General features: G+C 26.2%; 1 protein-coding gene across 1 annotated transcript; it reads right to left on the reverse strand.

The window, feature by feature from the left end:
* Positions 1-3886: 3886 nt before the first annotated feature.
* LOC145849468 (DNA polymerase epsilon subunit 2-like) lies at positions 3887-13148 on the reverse strand. Its single transcript, XM_082954471.1, has 14 exons — positions 13046-13148; positions 12242-12342; positions 9347-9419; positions 8955-9032; positions 8405-8532; positions 7668-7783; positions 7552-7608; positions 6914-7035; positions 6624-6756; positions 6222-6400; positions 5658-5795; positions 5398-5500; positions 5053-5232; positions 3887-4095 (listed from the first exon to the last, which is right to left on the reverse strand). Exons 1-14 carry the CDS (start codon positions 13114-13116, stop codon positions 4012-4014), a joined length of 1563 nt encoding a protein of 520 aa, XP_082810597.1. The 5' UTR covers positions 13117-13148; the 3' UTR covers positions 3887-4011.
* Positions 13149-25190: the final 12042 nt, after the last annotated feature.

The following is a 25190-nucleotide window of genomic DNA, read 5'->3' on the forward strand; positions in this document are numbered from 1 at the left end:
GGAACATAACTTTCCAAAGTCTAATGATGTATAGAGGTGAGTTGCACCTAAAATTTTATATAAAAGATTAATTATAAAATGACTTGACAATACATTTAAATGTGTTGGACTCGATAACCTAAGACCAAAAGTTTTAAACGTCTTTTTTTTCATTCAATAAACTATAAAATATATTCTTAGTTCAAAACATACAACAAGTTTAATATGTACAGTACTTATGATTTATTTAACTGAGTTTAAAAAATTATGAGAATTCTAAAATGCATACTAAAGGAGTGTTACTGTATATAAACTTCTTTATTTAAGTCTAATTAACATAACAACATAGAGCTTTATTATTGTTCTTTAAAAATCCTATTTTTTGAGTTTGAATACTAGGTTGTTGAGTTTTATGATATACTACTATTTTGAAAATAAATCTATCGGATCCATAGAAATAGTGTCTGGCTAGATTCGGATCTTGTATTTAAAATTAAACGCATGAAACTCTCTAGTTTTCAGAGTATTTTCTTAATATCTAGTATAAGTTTCAATAGTAAACTAAAATACGCCTATTAGTTCTCTTTTCATCATGATCTTCAGAATATCTAATAGAAGTTTCAAGTTTTTTGTAATATCTTGTGTAAGTTTCAAGCTGTTCCGTAATATTTAGTGTAATTTTCAAAAATTTTAATAATCTAGAAGAAAATAAAGTTTCAATTTTTTTACTTTTTACCAAGAACTCAATAATATCTAGCGTAATTTTAAAACGTTTCCGTAATATCTAGTGTTACTTTTCTTTTTTTTTTTTGAAATATTAGTGTAATTTTCAAATAATTTCTCTTCATATCTAGTGTAAGTTTCAAAATTACATTTTTATCTTCATAATAATATGCAAAATTTCTAGTGTAAATTTTAAACTTTTTCGTAATACCTAGTAGAAGTTTTAAATTTTCTTGTAATATTTAATGTGCCTTTTAAAATTTTTCACGTAATATTTAGTGTAATTTTTAAAACTTCCCTATAATATGTCTATTACCCTTTTTTAGCACACTATGTAGACCATTGGTAGGAGCTTAAACGCGTAAAGTAAATTCAGTTATGATCCACTTGATCCATACATTTAATAATAATACTTACATTTGATAATAATTACAATGTCATAAGTATATCGGATAATTTTTTCAGATTAATTTCCTACGAGATATGAATAAAATTTTTAAATAAAAATCAGGATCCAAACAGGTATTATCCAGCCTGATATTTGGATCCGGTAGATCAGTAATTTTGACTATTTTTTACAATAAATTTTGATTTAACTAGTTTCTTTTCTCTGTTTACTATTTTTATAGAAAAATATAACTGCAGTAAACTTTAACTCAACTTCAAGGCGCAATAGTTGATACGGCCATATTTTCAAATCAATTTGGGATCGGCTTTTTTCTATCATTAAGTCTTTATCTGAACTTTATTTACGATCAAAAATTTAACTCGCACTTAAATGATATTACTCCTATAGATTCCACCTTACAGTATAAAATCTGAAATACTTTGCTTGCCGAATTGTTAGAATAAAATGCATAGTTCAGAAAAATGGTTCAGTACTCATTAAAAAAAAACTACTTAAGAAAACAAAAAAGTATTTTATTATTTAAAGAATAATATAAATAGGTATATTTTTTACACAGGAGAGCATATGAGTTATGTTTTATTATATAAAATAAATAAATATCCTGTTTATTACAGTTGTCTATTAGCTAAAAAGCACCTCGCAAGTCAAAAGTTTTTACTTAGTTAATTTACTGGTATACTAACTAGTTAGTTCTTTCTGCTGCTGTTCTAGTTGTTAGGACCCTACTAAAGAGACTTTGAAAGAAAACTGAGTTACTTTTTTAAAGAAATTAAACTGTCACTGATTTTAAAAGACAGTCGTAAAACTGTAATTATTGATTTTATGTTTTTTTTTGGCAAACGTAGAAGCTGAACTTAAATAAAGTAGTAATGTTTCTAGTATAGGATTAATAAAATTCTTTTTTTTTTACTGTTTCTCTAGTTTTCTACACGAATAAAATGTGATTTAAAACTTTTTATTTAGATTTAGTACACTTTTGTAAAAATGTCGAGTTAACAATTTATACTTTGTTCATACATATAAGTTTTATGAGTTAAGTTGTACATTAACATTAAAGTCTAATAAATCAAAAACATAAGTAAAGTATTTAAAGATTTAGTTAACGAAGTATATAATTATTACTGTAATAAATTGATTGAAGTTTTTTAATGATTTATACTTGTCTATGTTTTCAACAAAATCATTTTAATTGAAAACTATTTATTTATTATTTAGCAACTTTTTAACTTATCCGTATCTAACTTGTATTTTTAGATGCTTAATAGTCAGTACCATTCTTTCTTTGGTATTTTTACCTGTACAAACAATTACTGTTAAATGTAATATTGTCATGTGTATTTATTACACGTAAAGGAATTTTGTTAAGTTTTAAAATATTGCTGTGTTTTTTTTTGTTAAGTAAGTATCTTAAATTAAAAACATAAACATTTTACTAAGGTTGAAATTCTCTAAACAAAAAGAAAATTTCCAAAAAAAAATTTTCAAAACTTAAAAACCACATCTAACATAACAAAAAAAACTAATATGTAATATTGACATTTTATGACAACCCATAATTCGAAACGTTAAAAATAGTTCAAGTAATTTTTTATAGAGATAGTTGTCAACAAAATTAGATTTAAAACTAATATCGTCCTGTTAAAAGTTTACAAACAGAAACATGTGTTAATGTAATAAAGAAAGAATGCTGTTTAATTTGTTATTATAATATATTCCAGTGAACTTGTTTTTCGCTCAGATCTTTGTTAACAAACGCTTAAATTTATATCTTTGAATAGTTATCAAACTGTTATTCATATTGTTCAACTACAATTTAACTTGCTGTTTAAATAAATAACAACTATAAACTTTTTTAAAAATCACCACTAAAAAAAAGAACTATAGAATTTTTCTAATAAGATAAAAAGTTGTTTAAAAAAAATTTTAATAGAAAATAAAGAACAAATGTTGACTTTAAAAGTTTTTTTAAATTTTAAAACTTTCTAAAAAATGTGAAATTTTAGCAACCTTTAAGAGGTTAATCTTTTTGGTTTTATCTTATATAATTTGTGACAATTATTTTATTCTTTTTTTAATAAAATCGAGCTTTCTACTATTGGAGCAAAAGAGTCAGCCTGAGTGACCAAAAACTAGTCTGAATCAGCCTGAGAATATCAAATAAATTTACAATTATGGTTAGCTAAAAACTAAAAAAAAAACTGTTAGTCATACTTTAAGAACCAAAAATTTTAATTTATAAAAACTAGCCTGAAATCTAGAAAAAATATCCAAGCTGACTTTGTTTTTCAAATAAAAATTCAAAAAGCCTGTGTCTTAAAAAAAAAAGTACAAACTAGCCTGAGTTTTTTAATTTCGAACTGGCCTGAGTAGTAGTATTCTAAGTAGTCATCCATTTAATTTTAAAATACATATATATATATTTTTAACTTTAGCTTAAGAAAAATTTTTGAAAAACATAGATTTAATTGATATAAACAAAACTTTAAAATACATATTTCATCACATGAATTTAAAGCAGTGATTCTAAAAATATGCAATTTTTCTCACTACGTCTTTCTTTAACTTCAACAAAAAATTATGTGGAATTAGTTTTTTATTCACAACTTTTACAGTATATAATAGTACACACATAACTAGTGTAAAACATTAATCATTTTTGTAAAAAAATGCTTGATAATTAAATTAAAACTATTTCAGACTTGATAGAAGCTTAGCAAAAAAATATTAAAGTTGTATTCATAATACCTTATAAGTAATCTATGAGATAACTGAGATTGTAACAAGTTGAAAAAAAAAACAATAAAAAAAAATTATTATATAAAAACTTAACTAAAAAAATATTTAATAAAAAAGTTCATCACAATAAAATTTCTAAAATAAAAATTATTTAAATAAAAATATTAAATAGGTACTCGGCTGTCTTCAATTTCTTTCGTAGATGCATCGTAGACTTTAAAGTTATAATCCCCACACGAAAAAGATCCCTAAAATTTGCGAAATAAGGATTAAAACATATATAAGTATAAAGAAAAACACAAATAACAAAAATATTAAACAGTGATTGCTTAGAATAGTCTTTAAAATCGTTCTACAAATTCATACACTCAAAATACACTAAGTACATACAGGATTGCTATTGTTTTTTGAAACAATAAAAGGTTCCAGGATTTCTGATATTCTTCTAGGTTTTTTAAATTACAACTTTTTTTTCGATTTTTAGAATAAAATTAGATTTCTGGTAAAATATTGTCTTAAGAAGTATATAAACATTGACTAGATAATGTAATGCTACTTTAAATCTGTTTTATAATGAATGAAATTCTTGCATGAATAAATATTTAATAATAAATAAAGTTCTCACATAATCAAAAATTGCTCAGTGTAATTTATTATTTTATTAATACTTGAGAGGTTGGATTTTTTTACTGAGGTCGGAAAATAAATAAAATACTTAGTTTGCACATTTGTTATTATGTTTGATAAAGATATTCTAAATAATAATAATAACAATAATAAATATGACAGTTTTTCTGTCTGTAATCTAAACTTCATTTTTTTATATGTTAAAATTGTTCAAATTATAAGTTTTTTTTTTAATTCTTAAATTTTAGATTTTCTAGGATTTTTTTGCCTAAACTGGCAAATTCCAAATTTTATGGCAACCCTATAACTTTTTTATAATTTTTTAAATTTTTTAAGTTCAAAATTATAATAACTAAAAAAAATCTAGTGGGTTTATTTGTACTATAATTTTATTAGTTTTTTTTTCATATAAGTGTCTTTTTTTTTAAACTAACTTGATAAAATCAAACTGTTGCGTTTAAAACTTATTTCATAAAACAAAACATTAAACATTTTTACGCACTTTTTTTCCAAACAGTCCCAGAATAAAACCAATATCTCAACTTTTATGTAAAAAATATATACAAAATCAAACGAACAGGGTTGATGCAGTTGGTGTCGACGTGCTTGGACATGTAGGAGGGGGCAGACTGGTCGCACAGGACCACCAGGTCGGGCATGGGGTAGATGTGGAGGGCCTGGGAGTGCTGCCACCAAACAGGGTTGAGGTGGAGGGGAAGCGGGGACAGGTAGGATTGCGACAAGATCGACTTGCTCAGCTGTTTGATAATAAATCAATTTTTTACGTTTAGTTATATATTTTTAAATTTTATATTTTTTTCGTTATGTAACATTTTTTTAAAATCAATAATTCAACTTACTTTCTTGTGTTTTGTGGGCTGTTTTGTTAAATAAAAATTGAATTATAATCAAAGAAAACTAACATTTTCGGGTAGATCTTTGGTGGGGCATTTTAACGAGTTTTTGCACATCTTTCTCATCAAGTCATCGCGAAAAACTATAATTTCTTGTGTAAAATATTGAATTCTGTAAATAAATAGTTCATCTGATGATTCAAATTAATCACTTCAAGCTATTTTAATAAAATGTAAGTAAGCTTAATTTATAATCATTTAGAAAAATACAAAATATATTCATATTTTAAAATCATAGATTTACTATTTTGAAATACATTTTTTTCAACCTGCATGGATTTGATGTGAATATTGCTTTAGGTATTTTATCGCAAAATTTTTTTGTAACATATGAAGGTATTGGTGGTCTTGGTAACATTTTATTGATCCCGTAATCTTGAGATGAAGGCACAAATACGAAATGACTTCTGTTAATATTTGATAGATTACATTATTATTAAAAGCTGTAATATATTTTTCTAATTTACTTACCACTATGTTTTTTAATTAAATAAAACTGAAGTTTTGTGATCTTCTTATCAAACTTTTTAATTATAGTAAATAGTTTTGTATTTAAAGTTTTCTGTAAAATAGCGAAATATATCTCCACTTTTTATTTACAAAATATAGAATTAAATTGATCAAGATTGAATGTGTTTTGTCAGCTTTTTAAGCATCAATAGTATTTATCAAATTTTCTTTCCTAAGAAAAAATACCTATCTAACTTTTTAAGTGGTCAACAAAAAAAAAACTGATTATTATTTTATTTAAATTGTCTTTTTTAGTCACGTTATCATAAATAACTATACAGCTGTATATATTCAAGTAAAAATATTAAAACTCATCAGCTCACTCTTCGGTAATGTTTGGAAACTTTGTGATGATATTACTCAAGTCAGAAAGTCCTTGTTTGAGCTTTGGAAGGTGGGAGGAACCGTAAGCAGAACAAAATCTTCCGCACAACACGAAGCAAGCCGGGGGGTAATTATCAAATCCTTTCAACATCTCTTCTAAATGCTCCAGCGTTTTTTCCTGTTTTTACAGCAGTCTTAATTTTTTAGTGTTCTTCTTCACTTAAACTTTATTGAATTTTGTATATTTTAGTTAAGAAACATGGTGTAAAACTGCTTACTACAGAATATGAGAATTAAAAAGCTAGGAAAAAATTCAATTAAAAAGTGTAGACTGCTTACATTTAGGTAAAACCTTATAAATAAGCTAGCACTCATAAATAAAATATGTATATATATATTACATTATCAAGAAAAACGTCGGACAGAAACACGATCAACCCAGCCTCACTACTTTCCGCGTTCTTCAATTTCATGTGAGCTTTCGGACAGGGGAGAGGTGCTGGAGTGAAAAAGTTGATATTTCCGTAGTAAGACCTTTAGAAAAATAACAATGTAAATTATATCTTACTAACTACTTAACAATTGAACAAATTTCACAGCTATTTTATTTTAACTCAGAAATGCTCTAAATATGAAAAATAAAACAATGACTTAAATTAAACCATATATAGTTATTGTTTGTGTATTTTACTTGGTAACTTGTGCGGGTTCTAATGGGGGAAAACCCAACGCAGTAACATGGAAGATGTCATCGTCATACCAACCCTCCGCAAGCACAAATGACGACTCCGTGATGATTCCAGTCTGGAATTTCTGTGTACAAATTACAATTTTTTACTAGATTAAACCTGATTTTTCGTTTTAATGACCAGCCTATACCACATTTTAAATATTAACATTATATATATATATAAAAAATTACAAAATAAAATATTTTTGTGGAAAAACGGGAGGTTCTAAAACAAAATTTTATTGGTAATAAATACTATTCTGCGCTTTGTAACAAATAGTATACGAGATTGACTACCAACATGACGCTAAAAATTCCAGCTTGTGTCTAAAACATATACTTTGCAGGTATTTAAAGTAGAAAAAAGTTAGTGTCTAAATTTTTTTATTTTTAAATATACAAACTAAAAAAATGGTTACAAATACATTTTAATAGTAAGTAGAGTAAATATACACTTTTATCTTTAGATCAAAAATTCATAAATTTAAACGTTAAATGTTGGATACAAAATATAATTAGTAAGTGCTAAAAACGTGGCAAGTTAAATTACTTTATAGAGTGTATTTTATATTTTAATGATAGTTTAAAATATAACTAACAGCTTCTTTTAAATCCATTTCAACAATTCCAGTAGGATCTTCCAAATGAAACTTTCCCTAAAAGTTAATAAACTATTATATTTAGGAATAAAAATCTAAAAAACAACTTTCAATACCTCGTGTATTTTAGCTATCATACCCAAAACAATAATTTCCTTTAGTTTTGAAGTGCAACCTAGTAGAAATTCCACATTTCGAAGCTGATATTTTCTAGTTTCTGCTTTTCTAATACCTATTGAAATTTGTATTTTTTAGTTTTAAAATCTCATACAACTGAAAATTCAAACATATTCTTAAAGTAGTAATCACACTTTAAGTTTTATATGTAAATGTAAGCACGCAATTATTGTTTTACTGAATATATATAGTGTACAAAGTTTATTATATAAAATAGTTCAAAGTGGAGAAAAACAAATAATAATAAACTAGTTTAATCTTTTGTAAAAAATTATCTTATAACAATTTAAATAAATACAATCTCATTTTAACTGATAAGTTAAATTCTGTTATACTTTCACGCATAATTTAAATACTAGAACTAAAATTAACTTATAAATGAACTTTTATTACAAAAATACTATAGTTTATTTTATAAAAACCATGAAAATTTCTAAATAAAACACTGAATTTAATGTTTTTAATTGACATTGTTAAAAAGTTATAAAAGGTTCAAAACAAAAAATACAAAGCATCAACTTTGATAGATAACTTTGATCAAAAAAGTGTAATACTATACTATTTAATAGCTGAATCTCGTCTTTTCATTTTAAGCTCCGACTTAAAACTCTTAAAACTCATAACAATATTTTTTCTTACATTTTACTGCATAAAAAAAATAATTAAATTTTTTAACCAGTAGCTGGAGGTGTAAAAAGTTTGTGTCTGGAAGTTCTTTGATGTAAGAGCCAGTATCTGTCCAAATAGTACTGTGTTTTGTCGTCAGCTCCTCCTAGCTTTCTGTTATCTTTACTGTTTTCTCTTCTGCGAAAGTTAACAAACTGCGCTAATTTACTTAATAAGGTATTTATTTAGTTACACTAACTACTTATATTTGACTAAAAACATATCATAAATTTAAAAATATCAATACCAATTTTTTATAGTTTAAGCATTAATACTATTTTAATCTTTTTTTGTTGTAATAAGTAAAAAAAATATAGAGTAAGCATCAAAGTTTGATAAAAACCTTAAGTTAAATGCATTATTTAATTTTTCAAATTTGAGATTTTTTTTATATAAATTTATGGAATAAATAACTTGTTAATTCTTCTAAAAACAACAAAAAAAATATCACTTGTATAAATTAATGTAACAATTGTGTTGATATATAATTAAATTATAAACTTTTTTATGAAGAGTGTTTAATAAAATGTTTATGATGGCTAAAGTTAAATTTAACTTACTTTATAAACTTTTTAAATTCACTCTTGTATGTGAATTTGGGAAGCGTGAAAGCATCGAACACCTGAAGAGCTCCTTTGCTGAACATTTTAAAATATTAAAAACTTCTTCAGTATAAAAACCTTTTTTAATGTGATGTTAAGACTAGTAAAAAAATTATTTGTCAAATATTTTAACGTTTCAAAATGACTTAACATTAAAACTTATCATTAACTATAGCGTGATATCAGCTTTTTTTTTGAAAAAACAACAAGTTAAACTTTCAATATACAATATTCTTTTAATAAAACATACTTAAATATATTTTATTCTAAATTTAACACCTATTCTAAAAGCATTTAGCTTTCTGTGCTGTTAGACCTTCGACACTCTCAAAAATAACAATATTACTAACGCCTGTTCTCCATCTTTTTTACATTCATCTACAGCTAATTGAACTTCGTTGCAACCAATCATGGAACATTTCACTGTAAAACAGAAAAATTTCAATTATTTAATTTCAGTTTTTAATTAATTTTAAAGCTTTTTAAGTTACTGAACTTAGTTATATTAGTTTGTAGTTTTTCATCAAGCTTTTATATACGTTATACAGAGTTATGACTACATAGTACTTTTCCAAGCTGATAAAATTGACTTTAATTTTACTTAACTAGTTTAAAATATAAGTGTTTATGAATTTATTCTTTCTAGAATTTATTTTACAGACTAAGTTTCGGTCAAAGACCTCGTCAGTGCTTAAATAAGTCTAAAAAGATAACCGACCGAAACTTAGTTTGTAAAATAAACTCTTGAATTAATAAATTCATTATTTCTCCTTCAGTTGTTGAGATCTCATTATTTGTTTTCTTAAAACCAAAACATATCATATAATTGTTTATAATTGATATTATATATCATAAAATAATCGTAGATTACAAAGATATTTTCTCTTAATAATTATGTTCAGGACTCCCAACTTTTTAGCGGATGCACTCAATTAATGTGCATAAAAGAAATAATTTGCAAATCAAAAATATTTGTCTATTAGGTCCTATTTAAAAAAATAATTTATTTCGAAATTTAATCCAAATAACTGAAAAACGTAAAAATATTTTTGTGAAAAACAAATTTCAAAAAATCACATCAAATTTAAAACTAAAAGTTCCCTTAAAAGAAACAAACTAACATTCTACAATAATAAACAATTCCATAATACTGGATATACAATTTAACAAAATGTATTACTTTTTTTCAATATTTTATGATAGGGTCAGGCATTTTTCTAGTCTTCGGGCCAGATTAGACAGCCGTTTGTACCTAATGAGCTGTACTTGATTGGCATTTGTAGTTCATTGATTGGCATATTATTTTAAAATTAATATTAAAAAGAATCTTTAATTAGCACAACAGTTTATTCAAAATTTTATTTGATTCAAACATCTAATATTTTTAAACATTCTTTACAAGTTTTTTGTTTATTAGTAATTTATTTCTGTTTAAAAGTATAGTTGCGGACCCGTTCTTACCCATAGACCTCATGCTGTCAACCTATTTTATATGACAAAACTGATTGAACTTGAAGTCAATAAGCGAAAAACTTTTTATCTAATTAATTTCATTACTAGCTAGAAAATAATAATAGAGTAGGTCAGGGAAACACATGGTGCGTAACTCAAGCATAAAGCTAAAGATTGCCACTTGCTTTTCAAACTAGAAAAGAAATTGTGCGAAAACTATGTAATTTATGCCTTTGTTGAAATTTATCAAATAGCTGTAATTTTTATTTTCAATAGATAATTTATATAGTAAGATTTTCTCAATTTTGTTTTTACTAGAAACAGTTTTGATATGCCAGACCCGCAAAAGGTTTTTTTCTAAATATAAAAGGATAATTTTAATGTAAACTAGCATTAGTAATTTAATTCTAAACTATCTATATCAGGATCTGGATTTCTTAAAAAGTTGATCTGGTAGATCACTACTTAAAAACAACTTTTTGAATCAAGGATATTACATTTGATGCCAAACACAATTTACATATTTTGAAAAATTAAATATTTTATTTTTAAAGAGTTTGTGTCTTTTACTTAAATTGGCCAGTTTATGAAAATTTTAAACAAAAACTAAATTCCAAACTTATAACAACTGTGTCAAAGAAAATAAAACACTTAACACAAAAAAAAAACACATAATATAATACTCGTAATGAACTAAAATGTACGATTAGTTAATAATTGTTTCAAAACCTATACGAAAATAAGTGTGAAACAAATTAAAAGTTTACTCTAACATAGGGGTGGGCAACGTACGGTCCGCGGGCCGAATCCGGCTCGCAGAGTAAAAATGACCGGCCTCAACCGATTTTCAAAGTATAATGGGATCCGGCCCGCAAGCGAAGTGACAGGCCCGCGAAGAGTCAATATTACAAAATTTTTATAAATTTTTTCATCATTTTTTCACTAATCTAAACTGTAAGAATTTGACTTTAAAAACATGCTAAAAAATGACTTTGTAAATTAATGTGTACTAATAAATATACCATTTTGTCGTAATATTTTGTGTTGTTCTAACTTAGTTGGAATATTGTTTTGTCAAATTGACTCAAGCAAAGTTTTTTTCTAAATACAATATTTTACATACGTACATATGTCAACTACAATGTCAATTATATTTATAGACATTGTTTTAACATTTGACATGTCTTAATATATATCTTAAGTTGTCAGACTTGAGAAAGATTTGTGAATTTTAAGGGTTCAAAAAAGTGATTCACCGTATCAATATAACTAGATTCCGGCTGGATCCAAAACTTATATATTAATTAAAATCCTACCGGATTCGGATCTCGACTTAAAACTAGTATCCAGTCGGATTCGGACCTAAAAAGTCATTATTCGACTGCATCCAGTAAAAAACTAATTCAAAATGCTTCGGCCCGCAAAAGACTAAATATTTCCGGATCCGGCCCGTTGATTGAAAAACGTTGCCCACCCCTACTCTAACATAACAAATTTTCGATACTTCAAGTCTGTAAAAGAATACAGTCATAAATATTATATGTTTAGAATAGCTTTTAAAGCCAAAAAACTTCAGTTATTTCAACATTATATAATATTATGTGATTTTCATCTTTTAATATTAAATAGCAAAGCTAATAAATTTTTAATAATAAACAAAAAACGTTTTTTTTTTTACTTTTTTTTATTTTTAGCTCTGACAAAAATATTTATTAATAAAAAAAAGCATATAATGCAAAAATATAACTGAATATACTACACAATCAATGTGATTCATAACTTATAACACTAACGTTCTTGATTTTGTATAATGTTGAGAATTTTTTCTAGGTACAAAGATCTTTCAGTTGGTTCCAAAACTAATAACACATCACAGATAAGTTCAATTGCATCTCTAAAGTTGTTAATGAATAGATATTATACATAGTATTATTTAATTAATGTCAATTTAACAAATATATAGGATGCATATAAAAAGTTGATAATAGTTTTAAACTCAAATTTCAAATATTAATAAACAAGTTTTTCTATTGTTTGTAAAATGTACTTAAAATCTCAGTTTAAAAAAAGGTTTTTGTAAAAATTTTGAAAATTTTTAAAATGTAAGAACTAAATTGTAATTAAAACCAAAATAAATTTTGTAAATTAATGTTGTAAATTTTTATGCAAAAAACTACAAATCTATTTTTTTATTACTCAAAATAACAAAATATTTTTCTAATGTTAATATACCTTTTAATTGAATTGAAAGTTATTAGTTGTAAAACATAGTTAAAAGTCTAGTTTAAAGAAGTACACTTTTTAATTCCATTTATAATCATTAATGTGCTTTAATTTTTAATTCTTTAGATAGTAAGAAAAACAAAATTAAAATAAGAAGTCAGTACATCCATTACAAAAATATTTAAAACAAGGGACGTCACATAAACTCAACAGAAGATTATTTAACTTGTTAAACTAACTAGATAAATCAGTTTTTTAAACTTTTTATATGTGATTGAATTTTATCTCAGATAAAATCAATGATTAAACATTAAAAACAATAATTAAATTTACTATATGTTGTTAAGTACTTCGATTAAAATGACCAAACTCACTTTCTTAAGTCAAAGCCATTCATTTTAAAGGAACTGCATACTTTTTTCTTCAGTTTCAAACTTAAAGACATAGTTTATTTGATATTTTTTAATTTATGGAGCTAAAATAAAACCACAAACAGTTGGACTAAATGTATTTAAAAAATAAAAAATGTTCCTAGAACTATGTGATAACAAGTAGAAATTTTTTAATTTAATAAACGATATCACAAGTAGGTTTAATCAAAAATAGGTTTAATCAAAAGTTAAGTTTTAATTTTACTGTTTATTGATTTTTAAACTTTGAACCACAATTTTTAATTAATGTAGCTTCTAGTATTTCCATTAATTATATGGTATACTTGAGCACTTTTTATTATTTACAAATTAACTAAGCAAATTAAACAAAGAGTTATTTTTCAGAACGATAAAAACATTTCCAAAAACATTTCCAATAGTCAACATGTAAGATCCAAAATCAAACAGAAGAGCAGTAGTAGCTTTCAAACAGACAAAAGGTCAATAGGCCAAGTTTAATACAACCTGAAGCCTAGACAATGATAAGTTTAAGTGCAATGCTTCAGTTAAAAGATACTCTTACAGTATTGCCACTCTTTGAGTTAAAAATTATCCCGAGTGACCTTAAACTGTCTTGAAGTATACTGTTTTCTTTTTTAATACATTAAAACACTTTTCAAAATCAATAAAAATTAAGGTCTTAAACAAAATTGGTTATAAAGTAAAAATAAATTGAAAACAAATTGACTAAATCTAGTTAAAATTGAGAAAAAAACTGGTCTGAGATATTTAGAAAATTTTAAAACTATCCTGACTTTTTTAGTTTAAAAAAATATCTTAAGTTTAAAAAAAAAAATTCAAAGTACCCTGAATTATTCTGAGTCATCATGAGATTTTCAATAAACTTCAAAAAATTTTGATTATACTGAGTGTGTGACAACCCTGATTTATACATACCTGGAATAAAATAAGACTCATTTTATTAAGTGTTTAAACATGATACTAAAATTAAATCTACTAAAACAAGAACCTTAGTTATAAAGTAGTACTCAATTTAAGAATCTATTCAAAAACAAACTGAGTTTCAATGTTCTTTTAGAAATCAGAAAATGTTCAAGAAATCTTTATTAACTAATAACAACATTTTTCCAACTTTTCTTTCTGTAAAATTACAGGTTCATTAACCTAATGCTTATTTAGGATGAAACTTACAATTTAATAACCCACTTTAAAAAAATCTTATTTAAAATATTTTTTATAAGAAATTTTCTATTTAGAATCAATCTGAAAAATTCTGACATATAACCAACATTTCTAAACAAACTGATTTAGTCTGACGCGTACAAACCCTTTAAAAAAATGTAAACATTTGCTTCAAAACTTTTAATTTTAATTCTGAAATCAATGCTAACTCTAGTTTATGTTTTCTATACGATAATTTTAACTTATTTTAGTTATATCTAGAACAGGTTTTCTATGAATATTGTTACTATTTTTTTTTATATACAGTACTAGAAACATTTTTAATTAACGTTTTAAAAAGAAATTGTCAAAACGAAATACTGTACATAAAAAATCATATCAAATAAATTGGTATTATTAATTAAATTGAAATCGTTTTCAATAAAACTTTATGAATAACTATAAAACCAGTTCAACATGCAATTTGGTTATCTACAATAATATTTAAAACTTTTTTAAACATTAATATAAATAAACATAACTATTTAAAAAAAAAAGCTTTGTTTTAAAATAGTTATGATAAACAAATAAAGAAACTAGAAACTTAAAGATTAAATCAAAACTATTTAGTTCTAACAAAAGTAAAGAAGTATCAAGAACTACATAAACAATATTTTTTATAAGTTTATTAAAAATTGTTTTACTAATTTATCTCATCCATATAACTAATAGTTAGACTAAAAATTTAACAAACTCAGCAAAAAATGTCAATTTTTATCAAATACTATTTGTTAAAACTATTTTCAAAATTATTACTTAAATACTAACATTAAGTTTAAAAAGCTACTTTTCCTTAAAAAATACAGGCAATTTGATAACAACCAAATATTTTAGAGCTCTTCAAAAATACTAAGCTAACAAAATAACACTGTACTAATTATTTTAAATATTTAACATTTTTTTTATTAGAAAAAAATATTCAAGTTTGTACTCATTCTTGGAAACAACCATTTTCAATATTAAACTTCTACAGTTCAAAATAAAAAAGATATTTTACTGCACATACACTGGCTAGAAATAAAGCTTTTTGAACTGAAATTTCTAACCTTAAATTCTAATTACTTTATACAAAATATATGCTCAACCAGCCAGCAAAGTATTTACACTCGAAACCAGTATCAACAAATTTTTCATTAACATATTCATAAGCTGTAATTTTGTGATTTTCATTCTCAGGTTGGCTGTTTTTCACTAGCTTGTAAACAATATTATGGTTATAATCTGCACAAAACTCTATGAGATAATCAAAATTGCTTGAAGGTCCATTTATTGTGTTTTCAACAAAATAAAGTTTCTTTTCGAACATTAAACACCAAAATGGGTGTGTTCTCTCCAGTGTGTATAAAAAGTTTATTATTTATCTTGTCATGGAACATAGTTAAAAATTTAGTTAAACCTGAAGAACATGTAACATCAAGGACTTTTTCATCAATACTTAGCCTGTCTTTTACTTTAAAATTGTTCAAAACAGTAAACGTTTTGGTGCAAAGTATTAGTAAACTTACAAAGCACAGTTGCTTATTTAAACCACAATCTCGATTTAAAAGGTCCATTCTTGGAAACAACCATTTTCAATATTAAACTTCTACAGTTCAAAATAAAAAAGATATTTTACTGCACATACACTGGCTAGAAATAAAGCTTTTTGAACTGAAATTTCTAACCTTAAATTCTAATTACTTTATACAAAATATATGCTCAACCAGCCAGCAAAGTATTTACACTCGAAACCAGTATCAACAAATTTTTCATTAACATATTCATAAGCTGTAATTTTGTGATTTTCATTCTCAGGTTGGCTGTTTTTCACTAGCTTGTAAACAATATTATGGTTATAATCTGCACAAAACTCTATGAGATAATCAAAATTGCTTGAAGGTCCATTTATTGTGTTTTCAACAAAATAAAGTTTCTTTTCGAACATTAAACACCAAAATGGGTGTGTTCTCTCCAGTGTGTATAAAAAGTTTATTATTTATCTTGTCATGGAACATAGTTAAAAATTTAGTTAAACCTGAAGAACATGTAACATCAAGGACTTTTTCATCAATACTTAGCCTGTCTTTTACTTTAAAATTGTTCAAAACAGTAAACGTTTTGGTGCAAAGTATTAGTAAACTTACAAAGCACAGTTGCTTATTTAAACCACAATCTCGATTTAAAAGATTACAGAAGAGATTAGATCGGTCACCATTGTCTATACTATACAAAATGTAGATTTTACCATTGTAACAAATTAAACTAATAATGTAATCAACTTTAATTGAGTTAAATGTTTTTCTTTGAGAAATCTGTAATTGTTCTTCACAGTCAATACTCCTAAAAACATTGATTTTTAATTTTACATTTGGTTCAACAGCATAAAGATTTTTATCATCACAACAAAATTTACAGTAACTAGGTACATTATACATTCTAACTAAAACATCAGTTATCAGGTTGTATTGATAGTAAAGCTCATAATCTGAAACAATTAAAGTATTACAAAACTGCACCACTGATTCAAATTTACATCCCATCCCCCCAGGTACATAGAACTGACGTCTGTAGTCAAATTCACTGTTTGGAGATACCAGTTACAATAATTTTCTTTATTAAAAATTGATTTCAAACAAATACAGTAAATACTATTTTTAAAACTTTCTAATATATAAAGCCCAGAAACAGATGGAAACATTTTTTTTAAATTTTAATGCCACCTCTTCAAAGTCTTTAAATAATGGATTATTTTCAATCATGCTTAATTGGTTACACAGTGTTCTAGTGTTGAGATTATAAATGAAAGTATCTTTAAAATTATGAATAAAGAATCAATTTGCAGATAAGTTGCAAGGGCAAAAACTTCAAGTATATTGTAATTATTTTTCTTTATAATATCATCAGTTACTATATAACTGATAATCTGTTTAAAAAATTCAATGCTTGCATCAAAATTTACTTCTACTTTATCTTTTTGGTGATCATTGAACCTAGGACTAGTGATTACTTGAAAATACATAGATTTTTGAAGCAGTTTTTGTTTATCCACTTCAATAACATCACTGCCATTGAAACTAATTTTTAATACTTCTGTTTTTTCATCGGTTTGATCAGAATGAATAACTGCAAAGTAACTATATATTGAATCACTTTTATTTAAGTTTCTTTTTAAAACATTAGCTGGTAAACTCATTTCTGTAGTTAAATAAAGCTAAAAAACAAATTAAATTTTTTTAGATCAGAGACTAAGAAAATGCTTTAATTATTTTGCAGGGTTGCGAAAAAGATTATACTGAGTGACCAAAAACTGTCTTAAGTGACCTTAAGCTGTCTTTAGTTATCCTGTTTTTTCAATCCTAATAAAATAAATAATAATTAACTTCACAAAATCTTAATAAACTCTTTAAAATAAAAATTTTCTTTAAATTCAATACAAACAAGTTCTCGAACAAAATTGGTTACAAAATATCAAAATATTGAAATTTGAACAACTAAATCTTATTCAAAATCTAGAAAAAATCTGTCCTGAGATTTGTTGAAAATCTTAGAACTATTCTGATTTTTTTTATAAAAAGCAAAAATATCCTGAGTCAGTGTGACTATATAAAAAAAGATCATATTTTCTTGAGTTGATTTGAGTTATCCTGAAATTTTCATAAATTCACTTATTCTGAGTGTGTGGCTACCCTGTGTTATGCATAGTTCAACTTATATGTCTCTGTACTGTTTTGGTTTACAATAAAATCAAACAATGATAGATACTAATTTCAGATTTAAAACAAAAGCTACAATGTTATTTCTAAGAGTAGTGAAGAGCTAGCCACAAGGCTAAAACAATTTTAGATAAGCAAAATCAATAAAAATTAAGTTCTTAAAAGAAAATAGTTGTACAGATAGCAAAGTATTGAAACTATATCAACAAAATCTCATTCTGGATCTAGAAAAAACTGTCTGAGATTTTTTTTTAAATCTTGAAACTATCCTGATTTTTTTACAAACTGAAAAAACTATCTTGTGTCAGCTGAGATTTTCAAAACTTCAAAACACCTTGAGTGTCCAGCAACCTTGTAAACCAGGGTTTCCCAAAGTGGGCCATTTCATAAATTTGGGGGGCTATAAGTCGCAATGGGCCAGGGGGAATATGACTAGTAAAGGGACCATAGGGGGGGGGGGGGGAATAATTTGAAACTTGTACTAGATATTCTAGAGTTGATAAAGGAGAGCAAAAAATGGTCTTAGGTGTGTTTAAATGTATTATTGAAAGTTACACCAGATATTACAGGAAAATTAGAAACTTATACTAGATCAGGGCTTCTCAAAGTTGACTAATTTTAGTAGTTAAGGGGCTATAAAGCTAAAGTTTAAAACTTACACTAGATATTCTATTGTTGATAATGAACAGCAAAAAATAAGTTTTAAGATAGTTTTTTTGAGGAATCTTATTGGAGGGGGCCATTGCTTCTTTAATTTCTTTAAAGGGGGCCTTATAAAAAAAAAGTTGGGAAGCCTTGCTATAATTGATCTTTGCACAAGATGTCAATAAAAATATTAAAGTTCATAAGTTTGTACTTGACTCTTTTTTAATCAATACATCTTAAAAACAAATATCAAAGCATTTCTATATTAGATATTTCAATATTTTATAAAAATAATTTATGGATCATATTCAAAGATTTCATGGAGTGGTCAATGTTAACAATTATATTAATAATGTTTCTTAAAGCTTTATATAAGGCTAGTTGGATTTTATAAATACTGAAAATAGAATGGAAATATTCTATTTTTTTATTTAAAGTCTTATTATTTTCAAGAGAGGGGAGGGTGAGTTCTTATGTTTATCTACAAAAAAAAAAAGAATAAACAAGTAAAGGGTTTAGTATTTGTCAAAAAACAAATACTATAAAAACTATTTAGAAATAAAACATTTCACAAATAATGAGCTTTAAAATTTACAGTAAAATGAGCAATAGTACTTTAAAACATCATTAAAAGTTAGTAAAACTTCTTGATTGCTAAAAGTTGTTAACTTTACTTTACTATTTTAGTTGGAGTCTAGGAGATTCAAAATTATATACTTTTAGATAGTGAAGGTAATAATATCTAAATAGGTTAAATGCTGAATTAGTATAAATGAGTTTTTTAAAATTAAGAGCGTGAACTTAGCTTGAGAGCGTTTTTTAGAAATTTATAAAAATGTCCAAACTTAAGACCTAATTATGTCCTTATCTTAAAAGCTAATTAAAAACTTTTTTTTATTATAAAGAACAGTCCTTTGCCTATAATTTAAAAAAAAATCCATTGAATTGGGGTTTGACTTTTTGATATTTGAATTGGGATAAATAAAAAACTAGAAAAAAACACATAATTTTTAAAGGGGCCATATTCAAAAAGTCAAACCCCAATTCAATGAATGTATTTTTAATTAAAGACAAAGGACTGTTCTTTAGAATAAAAAAAAAGTTTTATTTATCTATTAAGAGAAGGACATAACTTCGTCTTAAGTTTGGACATTTTTATAAAATTCATAGAAAACGCTCTTAAGCTAAGTTCATGCTCCTGTGTTATTACCCTTCTTTCTTTTACTACATTAACATTAATGTTTTAGTATTGTTTATGTTTTTTGGCGCCACTTAAACAGCTGATAGTTTGTAAAGTTTTACATAACTTTTAGTTTTAGAGGGGAAAGTAAGTACATACTGATGTTACTGGGAACGGGTCAGAAAAGCACGGGTGACACTTTAGCACGGTGTGACACTTTAGCACGGGATGACACTTTAGCACGGTGTGACACTTTAGCACGGGGTGACACTTTAGCACGGTGTGACACTTTAGCACGGTGTGACACTTTAGCACGGTGTGACACTTTAGCACGGGATGACACTTTAGCACGGTGTGACACTTTAGCACGGCGTCACTTAAGCACGGAGTGTCACTTTAGCACGGGGTGACACTTTAGCACGGTGTCACTTTAGCACGGTGTGACACTTTAGCACGGGGTGACACTTTAGCACGGCGTCACTTAAGCACGGGGTGACACTTTAGCACGGGGTGACACTTTAGCACGGGGTGACACTTTAGCACGGCGTCACTTAAGCACGGGGTGACACTTTAGCACGGGATGACACTTTAGCACGGCGTCACTTTAGCACGGAGTAACACTTTCGCACGGCGTCATTTTAGCATGGAAAGACACATTTGTTTATGCTTATATGTTATGTTGAAAAATATAAAAATAAACTATGCAACATAATACTACAAGCTTTTAATATCTTTCAAGTTAAAGCTTCAACTAAAACTTTGTATTTAATATAGAATTACACTAGTTACTCTATGGCAAACCTCAACTTAATAATAACAATACAAAAATAATTTTAAGAATTCTATCAAATCATTTTATTAAGATATTTTAACTAACGTATTTAAATATTTACTATCTATTTTACTATTTTAAACGTAAAACTACTTGTTTAAACCTAGCAACAAAAGTACCTAGCAACTAATAAATACTAGTATATTAGTAAATACGTTACATAAAAGTGTAAATGTGTAAAATTTATATATAGACTGCAACAAAAGTAAATAAAACTATTTTACAATTTTCTCTGTCTATTTAGGTTTTCTATTCTTTTAAATTTTAAGAAATATTACAATTTGAAGTTTGATCAGTAAAAATTTTATTTGATTATTTTAAGCCGATTGTTTCAAAAGTGTTTGTACTCATGTTTGCATTTTACCATCTGCCGATATTGTTACTTTTATACATGCGGGTTTAGCGTTTAACTGACTTAACACGTTATTATAAGATAGGTCGTAGATAGTTTCTTAAGTTACTTTTAAATTAAGTTGACATGTTAATAAAGCCGATGTATTAAATCCGAATTAAACTTTTACTATTAACTTAATATTTTATAGGTGCTAAACGAACTATTGTTTATTAAAAAGGATTTAAAAAACAGTTAACTATTTAAATTTAGACTAGTTGTAATAAAATCGAGTCAAGGAAATGGTGTATTTACAATTAATAAACTGCGAAACATAAAGATGATAAAAAACTAAAGAACATGAATGCCAACTAATTGAAATACCGAATCAAAGAAACAGAACACAAAATTTTCGTTTAAACTAAATTCTTGAACAACTGAGCAAGATAATAATGGCTTAACTGTGCAAAAGCACAGCCAAAATGAGCTCATAACAACGGCAACAAGTTACTGCCAAAACAGTACAATAAAATGAACCCAATAAAAAGAAAAGTAATTTTCCCCGCTAATCGACGCAAAGCCGTTGCAGTATTTATTTATTTTAAGCTTTTTATTAAAAAAAATTTGAACATAATTTAAATGTAAGGTCTAAAAAATTTAACAACATAAATATAAGTAAACAAACTTAATTTGATCATTCTACTTTCTAAATTAATAACTATTTAAAAGTCATTTAAAGGTAAAATATAATAAAGAAACTTTGACAAGTCTGACTGTGGACTCGAAAAATAAAATAAGAAACCACTTAAATTATTTTGTTAAATGTTTCAATTTTAGTTCTTTTGTACAATTTATTTTCTTGCTTAAGTTACATCACAGACGTAAAGAGTTATTAAAACTAAATAAACTTTAGATTAATCTAAGATTTCAACGAAATTTAATGCATTATTTATAGCATTAACATATTTTGGTAAGTGTCAGTTTTTTTAAATTTTAAGTTTGAAAATGTTTTTATTTATATTATTTTGAGCACACACAAAGTTTAAAAACATTTAAGTTTTAGCATAATGTTTTAAAAGTTCATCCTTGGTGTGTTTATTTTATAGTTTGAATGAGTTCCACCGCCTCAAGTGTTAAAGAAAAAATTAAAAACTAAAGCATGTTAGTATTCTGCAATTTTTTTATTAAACAAGTTATAATTAGTTGTAAACCATTTGGTTAATAATACTATAGATTTAGACATTGTGTTTCTCATATCCTTATATTTGATTTAGCTTTTTTCGTTTTTAGTCATTATAGTTAAAAAATTTAAAATGTTTTGAACATAATAGAAAGTATAAGGCTTGTTTATTGTAGGATTAATTTTAACACTTAGTTCATGAAGTTAGCAGTTCAACATTAACATTATTATAAGTATCAGTGATTAGTTCAAAATAAATGTTTCTTTTATTTAAACACATAGTTTACTTATACGTTTAAGCTGTGAAAGTAAAAGTAACAATACAAGTTCTTGTGTTTAAAGAAAGTGTAAAAGAGTTTATGTTTTGTTTGTTTATGTTTTGAACAAGCTAGTATAGGTTTAAAAATGTATGTTTTGTTTGTTACGTAAATGTTATTTTAAACTTTAGTACTAGTTCCTAGTGCAAGTCCAAAAGGACTTGTGAGTTCGGCAATAAATGGAATTCCACTATCAATCAAAGGCTCATTACCAAAAGAAAAGTCATTGAAAAGAGCTGCAATGTAACTAAAGTTCGATTTAGTACGGATTTCAATTTGTTTAAATTAGTATCAATACCTTTTGGACTAACAGCTTTATTTCCAAAAAGTGCATGATTTTTATTGTTTTTACAAAACAAAATTTTATTTTAGTATACGCTTTAACTTATACCAGTCAATATCCTTTAGACAAAGAGCTTATATTTTGATAAAGTGTTTATTATTTTGTATTTTCATATAATTAAATTACATTTTAGTGTAAGTTTTAGCTTATACCAGTCAATATCCTTTAGATATAGAGTTTTTATTTTATTTAGATTATGAGTTTTTGTACTTTTAAAGTAAACCAAGTTAAAAGATAACCAAGTTTAAAAGTAAGCTTAGTAAGGTTAAAGGTTAAAGTAAAGTTAAAAAAAATATAAACTTAAAGGTGCTAGAGGTGAGCCATTGTTTCCAATTCCTTTGTGGAGTCAGTACGAACGAGTACTTACAAAAAGTGATCGAACGAACAATATTGCTGAAGCAGCGCATCGAGCTTTGTACGCAGTATTAAATGGAAACCATCCAAATCTGTAAAGTTTTATAAATATTCTGAAAACGACTCAGATTTCTCGGGATATGGGACTAAAACACCTTCTGGCAGGGATAAAACCAGATCCCAAAAGAATAAGGTTCAGACAAGCAGATGAGCGTCTGTTTTATCTGGTGTCAAGTTTTAATGAAAATAATAATATACTTGAATACCTACGCGGTATTCAATACAATTTTGATATAGATTAAATGTATATATTTGTAAATTTCGTTTGTGTTCGTTTTTTTAATAAAATTTAGTGCTATGCATAAATTTTTTGTTATTATTTTACATAAATAAAGTTATTTTAAACATGTCAGCTGAGCAAAGTAATTAAATAAAATGTAAGTAAAGTATTACTATATTATTAACAGAAGTAAAAAAGAATACAGTATAAGTACATTTATATAATTAAGGATTTTTAAAACTATTTACCATTTGATTTACCAACTTCTTGTTTTTCAGTACTTATTTTTGTTATTAAGTATAGTTTTTCTTAAAAAATACAGGCCACTAAAGATGTTTTCTAACGTTTTGCTACCTACAAATAATTTTTCGAAATATATTTCGAAAAGACTGCCAAACTTTGTCTTACAATTTACATCTTACTTAAATAATATTTTTATTAAAAATAATTTTGGAAGACACACTCTTTCTTGAAATCACACTTCAAAGTGCCTAAATTGCATAATTAACAGCATGCTGGTTATATAAATTAATTTTTAAACGTTTTATTAAATACAAACTTTACACGTATTTGATTAAGTTACTTAAAACTATCGATGGCGCTTAAGTGTCACTACGTGCTTAAGAATTATTTTGTGCAAAAGAATCAATCAGTGATAAAGTTACACTCCGTGTTAAAGTATCACCCCGTGCTAAAGTGAAACCGTGCTAAAGTGACACTCCGTGCTAAAGTGTCACACCGTGCTAAAGTGACACTCCGTGCTAAAGTGACGCCGTGCTAAAGTGTCACACCGTGCTAAAGTGTCATCCCGTGCTAAAGTGACACTCCGTGCTAAAGTGACGCCGTGCTAAAGTGTCATCCCGTGCTAAAGTGACACTCCGTGCTAAAGTGACGCCGTGCTAAAGTGCCACTCCGTGCTAAAGTGACGCCGTGCTAAAGTGTCACACCGTGCTAAAGTGTCACCCCGTGCTAAAGTGTCACCCCGTGCTAAAGTGTCACCCCGTGCTTAAGTGTCACACCGTGCTAAAGTGTCACCCCGTGCTAAAGTGTCACACCGTGCTAAAGTGTCACCCCGTGCTAAAGTGACGCTGTGCTTTTCTGACACCTACCCGATGTTACTACATACTAAAAAAGTATGATAAACTTGTAAAAAAATAAACAGTTTTATCAAATTTAATTTTCAATAAAGTAAATTAATAATGCTTTAGGTTTTCCGCAAATTTCTATAGTTTAAGCTTAATTGTTTTCTAAAAATATTACTTCTTACACTCATTTCACTTGCCTAGTCTTATTAATTAAAATAAAAAAAACTATAAAACTTTGAATCGCTACTCGCTAGTTTTATAGAAGCGACTCAGCACAAAAAAAAAATGGACGTGAATTTATTAAGACTTACAAATATTATTTAATAATTCAACAGCATTGTAAAGTGAACTAATAAAGCTTAAATATTTATTTAAAGTAGTATCATGTTATGTGTTAACATATTTAAATTTAAAATTGAGTACTGTTTTTTAAACTTCAACTTGTAGAGCATATAAAATTTATTTGCAGCTGTTTGTTGAAAACACAGACTGTTTTATACTAACATATCGTAATTTTATCAATAAATATACTTTTTAACTAAAATGTTAAGAGTACAAAAGTTATTATAATCTTGTCCTGGACAATTTGTTAAAATGTATCCAAGTGGTGTACGACTCGATAACCAAAGATTTTTTATGCCTTAGGTCCTATGACCTATATTTTGAG

The sequence above is a fragment of the Thalia democratica genome, chromosome 1, assembly GCF_965202585.1.
Source record: "Thalia democratica chromosome 1, ktThaDemo2.hap1.1, whole genome shotgun sequence".
In the NCBI taxonomy this organism is placed as follows: domain Eukaryota; kingdom Metazoa; phylum Chordata; class Thaliacea; order Salpida; family Salpidae; genus Thalia; species Thalia democratica.